Source organism: Manacus vitellinus, unplaced genomic scaffold (assembly GCF_001715985.3).
Source record: "Manacus vitellinus isolate BGI_N305 unplaced genomic scaffold, ASM171598v3 scaffold_25_pilon, whole genome shotgun sequence".
Classification (NCBI taxonomy): Eukaryota; Metazoa; Chordata; class Aves; order Passeriformes; family Pipridae; genus Manacus; species Manacus vitellinus.
Window position 1 is genome coordinate 10,593,109 of NW_021939882.1, and position 9,934 is coordinate 10,603,042.

The 9,934-nt window shown below is 59.7% G+C and overlaps 2 protein-coding genes across 2 annotated transcripts in view; both read left to right on the forward strand.

The window, feature by feature from the left end:
• Positions 1–973: 973 nt before the first annotated feature.
• LOC115307532 (protocadherin gamma-C3-like) lies at positions 974–3,415 on the forward strand. The gene has a single exon (XM_029960213.1). It carries the CDS (start codon positions 974–976, stop codon positions 3,413–3,415), a length of 2,442 nt encoding a protein of 813 aa, XP_029816073.1.
• Positions 3,416–7,206: 3,791 nt separating this feature from the next.
• The window catches only part of LOC103764054 (protocadherin gamma-C5), a 29,764-nt gene continuing 27,036 nt past the window's right edge, over positions 7,207–9,934 (forward strand). The window contains exon 1 of the mRNA XM_018073517.3: positions 7,207–9,933. Coding sequence (XP_017929006.2) covers positions 7,586–9,933 — 2,348 coding nt within the window. The 5' untranslated portion in view covers positions 7,207–7,585. The remainder of the gene's footprint in view (position 9,934) is intronic.

The following is a 9,934-nucleotide window of genomic DNA, read 5'->3' on the forward strand; positions in this document are numbered from 1 at the left end:
AGATGCCTGCTGGGATAGTGGTGGCGGTGGGGATCCCGCAGGAGGGGCGGTGCTCCTTGGAATCCTGCGGCGGGAGCCTCCCCGCGGCGTGACTCTGTGCTGCAGCCGGAGCAGCTGCTCGTAACTCAGCAGCACGAAATCAGTGTCGTCTCTGTGCCGGCGACGCTGCTTTGGTGACACACTGAGCCGCCACGTCGCGACTCCGTGGGATGTCAGGAAGGGGCTAACCAAGCACTTGGGTGGGATGACCGGTATCCTGAAGGTCCTGAGGGACACTGGAAGCTGGTGCCGGTACTGGCTCCCCCTCGGTGCCCTGCATACCCCGGACGACCCTCCCCACTTCTCCTCCCGCCTGCTCCACCTCCCCTTCTTACTCCCTCTGCCTCATTCTAACGAGGTGTTCCCGGGACACAAACATACACCAAAGACCCCACGTCTCCGTATCGCCCTTTTTGGCGTCATCCTCTCCGCCAACTCTTACACCTTCCTGCCCGCACACGCAGTCCCCGTGCCCCATCCACCCTGCCCCCGCCAGCGCTCTCCCAGCCCGCCTGTCCTTATAGCGGGGGTTCTGTCAGGGCTGTGCTCTCCCTTCAGCTTCTGCCGGCTCCAGCCCCGCTGTCCTCGGGCCGGGGTCGCCGCTCTCCCTCCGGCGGGGCTCGGCGGCGGCGGCGGCCCCGCGGAGGGGCTTTGGAGCCCTGCGCTCTGTGCAGTTATTGGACGGGACTCTGTGTGCCGCTGTCGGCCAATGATGGAGCGGGGGGGAACTGGCGGCCCGGCCCCGCTCGGAGCCGGGATGAGGCGCAGACGGTCTCAGAGAGACTCTGGGAGTGAGTCACCGCCGAGCCCGCCGAGCAATGCCCGGCTCTCCGCCGCCGCTTCCCGGGGCCGCTGGGCAGCGGCATGACGGGGAGAGCTGAGGATTTGTAGCCGGGGCGGGGGGGCGAAGCGGAGAGCGCGGCCGTCCTGTGCGATGAACGGCGTTGCTGTAAGGAGCCGCGGGGTGACGACGGGGCAGGTACTGAGCCTCTTGCTTTTGTTCGGCGTTTCCGACTGGGTTTCCGCCGCGATTCGCTATGCGATTCCCGAGGAGGCGCGGAGAGGCTCCGCGGTGGGGAATGTGGTAGCCGACCTGGCGCTGGACCTCGGGCGGCTGCCGGGACGCCGACTGCGGGTGGTGTCCGGCGGCAACAAGAAGTACTTCGGGGTGGATCTGACGAGCGGGGCGCTGCTGGTGAGCGAGCGGATAGACCGGGAGGAGCTCTGTGGCGCGCTCTCTCCCTGCTCCCTCAGCTTTGAGATCGTGGTGGAAAACCCGCTGGAGCTGTACAGCGGCACCGTAGAGATCCAGGACATCAATGACAACGATCCGGTTTTTCCCAGCAGCCAGGCGAGGCTGGAAATCAGTGAGTCTGTGGCGGCAGGAGCGCGCTTCCCGCTAGAGAGCGCGCAAGACCCCGATGTGGGAATTAACTCTTTGCAGACCTACCAGCTGAGCGCCAACCCGAACTTTGCGCTCGACGTGCAGACGAGGGTGGATGGCAGCAAGTACGCGGAACTGGTGCTAGAGAAGGAGCTGGACAGGGAGGAGCAGAAGGAGCTGAATTTGGTCTTGACTGCGCTGGATGGAGGCAGCCCACCACGGTCGGCCCATGTGCAGATCCACATTGACGTTGTAGATGCCAACGATAATGCCCCGGTCTTCAACCAGTCCACCTATAAGGCAAGTGTGAGGGAGAACACGCCCAGCGGAACCCTGGTCGCCAGGATCAGTGCATATGATCTGGATGATGGGCCCAATGGAGACATCGTCTATTCCTTCAGCAGCCACACCCCCGCCAAGGTACGGGAACTCTTTGCTCTGGACTCGGCCACAGGGGAGTTGAGGGTCAAGGGACAGCTGGACTATGAGGAAGCAAAGCTGTATGAGATTTACTTACAGGCTAAAGACAAGGGAGTTGTTCCTGGTGTGGCTCATTGCAAAGTGCTGGTGGAAGTTGTGGATGTGAATGACAATGCTCCAGAGGTGACAGTGACTTCTGTGTACAGCCCTGTGCCTGAAGATGCAGCTCCAGGGACAGTCGTAGCTCTGCTGAGTGTAACAGACTCAGACTCCCATGACAACGGCCAGGTGAACTGCTTCATTTCCCCTGGGATCCCGTTCATGCTCAGTTCTTCACTCAAAAATTACTACACACTGAAAACAGAAGGAGCTCTGGACCGGGAAAAGGCATCGGAGTATAACATCACTATCACAGCCAGGGACTCGGGCTCGCCACCCTTGTCAGCAGTAAAACACATCCTGGTGCAGGTGTCAGATGTCAATGACAACGCGCCCAAGTCTTCCCAGGACTCCTACGATGTGTATGTTCTGGAGAACAATATGCCTGGCATTCCCATCCTTAACGTGAGCGCCACAGATCCAGACCTTGGGCGCAATGCCCACCTCTCCTATAGCCTTTTGCAGGGTGACTCCACTGTGGGCCACCTCTTCTCCATCAACCGGGAGAACGGCACCCTCTACCTGCTCACCTCCCTGGACTACGAGGACCAGATGGAGTTCAGCATGATGGTACAGGTCCAGGACGGCGGCTTTCCGCCTCTGGCCACTAATGTCTCAGTCAGTGTGTTTGTCACTGACGTCAATGACAATGCCCCAACCGTGCTGTACCCCCACCCCAACAGCTCTGCCACCTATCCCGATGTGGTGGCACCCGGCACTCCCGCCGGGCACATGGTCACCAAGGTGGTGGCGGTGGATGCAGATGCAGGGTACAATGCCTGGATCTCCTATACCCTGTTGCAGGCCACTGACCCCAGCCTCTTCTCAGTTGGGCTGTACAATGGGGACATCTTCACAGCCCGCCAGCTCCGCGAGGATGACCCTCCTCAGCACACGTTGGTCATCCTGGTGAAAGACCACGGGGAGCCTGTGCTGTCCACCACTGCCACTGTCTCCATCTCTGTGGCCGAAATGGTCAAGGAGGTGCTCACTGACCTCGCTGATGTGGCACCTGTCAATGACCCCAGGAAACATGTGACTTTCTATCTCATCCTGGCTGTGATTCTGGTCTCAGCAGCCTTCTTCATCACCATGTTGTCTGTGGGCATCTTCAAGTGCTACAAGTGGAGGCAGTCAAAGGAGCTGTTCAACAGCTCCAGGAGTACCACATACAGGACACCAGGGCCCTTCCACCACATCGATGCTGTGCGGGGTGGCTTCACGCCACCCAACTTCTACCACCAGGTCTATCTCACCACGGACTCTCGCCAGAGTGACCTCCTGTGTAAAAAGCCCTTCACTTCCAGCCCCCTGGGGAGCCGTCAGAGCACCATAAGGAATGGTGAGCCAGGGCTGTACCACCAGATCGTGGGCACTGCCAGCCGGCTCCCCGCACCTGCCGAGGTAATGTAGCTCCTTCCTTGGCATGTCCCAGCGCCGGGCAGAGCCACGGTTCATTTGTGCCATACGTGTTTGGCGGCGTGTTGGGGTTGGGAGGGATGTCCAGTCGCGCCGTGCCTGTACAGAGTGGTCAGCTATGGCTGAACAGGCCTTCTTTGGAGTCACGTGAGCTGTCCTGAGTGTCAGTGACATTTGCACCGTGCTGAGCAGGATCAAGTGAGTCAGTTTGCTCAGGCTGGCAAACGTTTCTTTTGGATGCAGTTTTGGGTACGCCTTGCGTGAGTAACCGGTGGAGCCTGAGGTCAGCTTGCAACCACTTGTAAATCCTTGGCACAAAGTTTGTTGCTGATGGTATTTCCTTCCCTTTGCAATAGGAGAGCCGAGGGGAGCACTTGCAGTGGGTGGGAACACAGTCTCTGTGCCCTGGTGGGGACTGAAGAGGTGGTGGTGCAAATGGGGCTGGGAGCCACCAGCTGCCAGTGGGGGACCAGGGTGTCACTACCCACAGTGTAGCACAAAAAGCTGAAGGATGATGCTGGTTCCTCTGTGTGACAGACCGTGGCCACAGAGCATCCCTCCCATCTGTGCTGCTCCTCATGTTTGACTCCTGACGCTTCTGGTTTTGTTTCCATGGAAGCTCTGTGATGGTGTTTCCTTCAGGGTGGAGGTGTGGGACTGAAGATTGTCCCAGTTGTTTGCAGGGCTCCACTGAGCTGGACTGTGGCTCTGAGCAGGATGGGGAGTCCTCCACTCAGATGTTGTTCAAAAACCTTATTCTAAGCTCTGCATGGTTTGTAATATGCTATCTCTGGGTGATGTCTGATGTCCTGACTGAGCAAACTGCAGGCAGGAAGGCGTTTGCGCATGGCAGGCAGCTCCTGTGCTTCTTTCCCGATGGGAATTGTGCAGCTTAATTGGAAAGCTTTCAATGACAGGAGTGCTTCAATCCTCAGAGGTGAGGCCAGGTAGTGGATCCAGTGGATGGGGGTGGTGGTGGATCTGGTGGGTTTCCAAGGTGGCTGGTGCTGGTGATTTGTCCTTGCTGGGAGGCTGTGAGTGAGAGCGACCGGTTCCTCAGAGCAGAAGGAAGTGAGGTGCAGCGGAAGCTGTGCACGGGTGTGAGGCTGCGTGTGCCGCCTGCTCAGTGTGGCCAAATCACAGATGGAGGCAGAAACCTCTCAGAATTATTTTATGCCTTTTTTTTCCCTTTTTTTTTTCCCCCCTGCTTGCGTCACTGCTCAGACTCAGCACTTCTGGTTTCTGGCAGGTGGGAATGGCTGCAGCAGCTGCAGGAGCAAGTGTTCCTCTGCACTGTGCAGGCTGTGCTCAGGTTGGGGACAAGGATGTCCCCTCGACCAAAAGGTCCTGGCAAGATGCCTCTGGGGATGGGGGCAGCAAATTGTTTGAGAGTGGGGTGGAAGGAGGTGATACCAGGCAGGCAGGAAGCCTGAGCCTGAGCCATGACTCCCTCCTACTCTCCAGCACTACACTGGAAAGGCACTGGCAGTGAGAAATCAGCTGGGCTGGCACCGAACCCTGGATTTTCAGTCTTTGTAGTGACAACAGCCCGTGTCAAGCCTGCAAAGGCTTTACACCTCTTTGTTTTGCAGGACACAGCCAGCCCCCAAAACTGATGCAGAGGGGAGGGTGTTGGCCCTGTCTGTAGCAGGCAGTGTGTCCTGCCATGAGGGATCCCACTCTGCAGGATCTCCAGTGATCCCTGGGTTGTCTGGGTTGGAGCCCTTCCACAGGGAGAGCTCTGGCCCTCTGGAATGGGGAACATTTCCTTGTCCATACTAGACACCCATACCCTTCCTAGACACCCCATACCCTTTCTGCCTTGTCACTGTCCCTATCCCAGGCTTTGACAGACTCAAGCAACAGCAGAATCCCCTGTGTGAAGCCCTTGCTCCAGCTCCTTGGTGATTGAGCCATCTTGGGACACTGGGTGGATTCTCCCAGACCATGTGGGCTTCACAGGGGGCTTCTGCTGAGGCACCACAGCAGCACCAAACCCACTACCAGGGGCACAGCACCCTGTATTGCCAGCAGCATTGTCTGTCACCCCACTGTGCTGTCTGGGGCCCTGCCTGGGATGGGGACAGGGCACATTCCAGAGTCAAGGCTACTGTGACAGCTCCTTGCCGGTGGCACTGCCAGATGCACCCCGAAAATAAGTACCTCCAAACAGGTATTGGTCTCTATATACCTTTATTGGTCTCTGTAGATCCCTGTGGAATCTTAAAGAGCCAATGCAGCGTTTTGCTGCACTGGCTCTTTAAGGAAGCCTTCTCCCCTCCTCCGGAGCGGGCAGTAGGTGGGACCCGCGCAGTGCTCTCACCAGTCCTCGCTGTGTCTCTCCCTGACTGGCAGCAGGGTGGTCCCGCCTCACGGCTCTTGGAATAGGCAGGGAACTGCTGCAGAGGGGAGGGAGGACCCTCGGAAGCAGCACCTCCACCGTGTCTGTCCTTGCCAGAAGGATGGTGTCCCTGTCACCGGCCACTGTCCCAGGCACTGGTCCCCTCAGCCTCTCTCACTGTTCCCTCAGGTCCCTTTGGTGCCCAGGTGGTGGGGGCAGGCAGGGTCCCAGGCAGGACCCCTGCCTGCCACACCAGTGCAGACCCCAGACCCCAGGGTCTGTGTGCACCCAAGAGAGGGCAGGGTGGCCTTCAGTGCACCAGGGACAGAAAGGTGGATGCACCAGGGACAGAAAGGTGGAGAGAGACTTTTTACAAGAGTATGTAGTGACAGGACATGAGGGAATGGTTTCAAGCTGACAGAGAATCTTTAGATTAGACATTAGGAATAAATTCTTTACTGGGAGGGTGGTGAGGCCCTGGCACAGATTTCACAGAGAAGCTGTGGCTGCCCCATCCCTGGAAGTATTTAAGGCCAGGTTAGACAGAGCTCCAAGCAAGCTGGTCTAGTGGAAGGTGTCCCTGCCCATGGCAGGGGGTTGTAATTAGATGGTCTTTCAGGTCCCTTCCAACCCAGGCCATCCTATGATTCTATGACTGCACAAGGCTTCTGCAGGGATGTGAGCTGAGTTAACACCCTGCAGCTTGCCATCATCCTCAGTGACAGGGAGAGGAGGCAATTACGGTTTGCTCCCCTCTGGGGAGGCCGAGACCTCTGCTTTTGTCCTCAGATTGCAGGGCTGCAAAGCCGTGTCTGCTGCAGAATGTCAGTGTGTGTGTCTGCCAGGTGGGAGGCTTGGGCCTCCTTCCCAGTCTGACATCCTGACCCGGTGTTGTGATTCAGGGGTGTTCTAGTGGCCTTGTTGTCCGGCTCTATGTATTTGCAGTGATTTGGGTACTGTGAAGTCTGATCTCTTCCTTGTCCCAGGGTGAGGAAGGGGTTCCAGTCAGGTGTGCTTTGGGAGCAGTTGTACTCTGGCATTGAATGGCTCACCTGTCTTTGCCTTCCCACCTTCAGCCTCCCACTCCCTCAGGTGGGCTGGCAGGGGTGGGCATCCCTGTTTCAGTGCACAGTCTCCTGGCTGGTGGTGGTACTGGTGCCAGTGATGCCTCACTCAGAGAGGCAATGATGGGGTGCAGGCAGCAGCCAAAGCATTAGCTGGGGGGGAGAAGAGGGGTGGGAGAAGAGCCCTTGGCACCTCAGGGCTCTAACAAGCACCTTTTCATCAGGCATGAAAAGTCCTTTGGCGTGCGTTCCTGACAGCTGCCCTTTGTGTGTGGGCACGATGTGAAGCCCCCATTGTGGAAGGGGGAGCACACAGGGAGGGTTTGTACCTAGCTTCCAGGCTGCCAGGACGTGCAGTTTCCCTGTGAACGCAAAGCGAGCTGTCGGAGCAAGTGAGTCAGGCTGGCAGAGGGGAGGCCGGGGGTGGCAGCCCCGCTGTTGCCGGCTCAGGCCCCTGCTTCCCTCACCTCCAGAGCCACTGCCGGCTGAGAGGGGACGGAGCTCTCGGCCAATTGGGCGCTGATCTGAAGCGAGGGGGGGAAATCTGCTTCTCCCCCCAACCCCCCTCCCTCCCACCTCCGCGCTGGGGCTGTGATTCAGTTCCCCTCCCCCAGCCCACCCCCTCTGCTCGGAGGCTGACAGCCGGAGCCGCAGCCTGCCGGAGCCCCGGAGCTGTTTTCCAAGCCGTGGAAGAGAGACCCAGGGATTTTATCGCAGTTCCTCAGTGCCTGCCGTGTCCCGGGCCAGACGCGCACGGACATGGAGAGCGTCAGCCTCCAGCGACCCGCCTGGAAATGGCAAGTACTGAGTTTGTTTTTGCTCTGCGGCTGGGGCCGGGTCTCCGGGCAGATCCACTACGCGGTGGTTGAGGAGTCAGAGGTGGGAACTGTGGTGGGGAACATGGCCCGGGACCTGGGCTTGAAGGTGGAGGAGCTGCCGGGTCGCAGGCTGCGCCTGGGCTCCGAGGAGAGCTCGCGCCACTTCGCCGTGCGCCTGGACAGCGGCACGCTGGTGCTGAGCCAGCGGCTGGACCGGGAGCGTCTGTGCGGAGCAGCTGCCAGCTGCGTGCTGTCGGTGCAGGTGCTGACGGAGAACCCCCTGCAGCTCTTCCGCCTGGAAGTGGAGATCCTGGATGTGAACGACAACTCCCCGAGCTTCCCCACCGCCCAGCGCACCCTGCGCATCGCCGAGTCTGCCACGGTGGCCGCGCGCTTCCCCCTGGAGAGTGCTCAGGACCCCGATGTGGGCACTAATGCTGTGAGCTCCTACAGGCTGAGCCCGAACTCCCACTTCTCCCTGGACGTCAAGCAGCAGCCGGATGGCAAACTCTTCCCGGAGCTGGTGCTGGAGCGTGCCCTGGACCGGGAGGAGCAGCCAGAACTGCAGCTGGTGCTGACGGCCGTGGACGGGGGAAGCCCAGCCCGCTCGGGCACAGCACAGATAACAGTCCTGGTCCTGGATGTCAATGACAACGCTCCCACCTGTGACCGCACCACGTACAGGGTGCGAGTCCCGGAAAACACACCTGTGGGGGCCCTGCTCCTCCGGATCAACGCGTCTGACCCCGACGAGGGTCCCAATGGGGAGACACAGTACTCCTTCGGGGTTCACACCTCCGACTCGGTGCGGAGGCTCTTCTCCCTGGATCCCCACAGTGGTGAGGTCCGGGTGAGTGGGGCCCTGGACTTTGAGGAATCACCTTTCTATGAGATCTATGTGCGAGCCCATGACGGAGGGGTCCCAGAGATGGAGGGCAATTGTGTTCTGCAGGTGCAAGTGGAGGATGCCAATGACAACCCCCCAGAGGTGCTGCTCACCTCCCTGCTGAATCCGGTGCCAGAAGACACCCCACCAGAGACTGTCGTGGGGCTCTTCAATGTCCGGGACCGAGACTCAGGGGCCAATGGGGATGTGAGCTTGCAGATCTCCCCTGATGTGCCTTTTGCCATCAGGTCCCTTCAGAACCACTTCTCCCTGGTCACCCGGGAGAGCCTGGACCGAGAGTCCACCTCACAGTACCGAGTGGTGCTGATCGCCCGGGATGGTGGGTCTCCTGCCCTCACCACAACACTCACACTGCTCCTCAATATATCTGATGTGAATGACAACCCCCCACGCTTCTTGCAGCCCTCCTACGATGCCTTTCTCGAGGAGAACAACCCGCCTGGCTCCCTGCTGTGCACTGTCTCTGCCTCAGACCCTGACGACGGGGATAATTCCCGGCTTGTTTACTCCATAGTGAGTGGCCAAATGCAGGGTTCCCCCATCTCTTCCTTCGTCCACATCAACTCTGACAATGGCAACCTCTACGCTCAGAGCACCTTTGACTTTGAGCAGCTGCAGGTTCTGCCGGTCTCTGTGGCCGTGCGGGACTCGGGGTCCCCCCCACTCCATGCCAATGTTACTGTCTACATCTATGTGCTGGACCAGAATGACCACCCCCCCACCATCCTGCACCCTGCCAGTGACAGCGATGTCTCGGCACCCCAGAGGGTCCCGCTGTCTGCCCCACCGGGCTCCCTGGTCACCAAGGTGACAGCGGTGGATGCGGATGCCGGGTACAATGCCTGGCTCTCGTACCGGCTGTTGCCACAGTCCACCGACCCCTCCTTGTTCCACATGTCTCTGCACACCGGGGAGGTGCGGACGGCACGTGCCTTCCAGGACACTGACATGGCAGTGCAGCAGCTCGTTGTCCAGGTGACGGACAACGGCGACCCACCGCTCTCCACCACTGCCACCATCACCGTGGCCCTGGAGGAGGCAGCCCCGGAGGAGAGCTACAAGCCTCGGGACTTCCTGGCTGGTGCCAAGGAGAAGCCGGACCTGACCCTCTACCTGATCATCGCGCTGGCAGCCGTTAGCACGGTGGCATTGGCCACTGTCACCGTCCTGGCCGCCAGGTGCCTCCGGCGCAGGGGCCGCGCCGCCGTCTCACCCTACTGCTGCTGCTGGCTCAGCGAGTCGCCCTCCCGGGACTTCTTCAAGCACTCCAGCCCCAAGCTCCAGCTCAACTCCGACGGCACCCTCAAGTACATGGAGGTCACGCTGCGACCCACCGACACCCAGTCCCAGTGCTACAGCACCTGCTTCTCCCAGGGCTCCGAG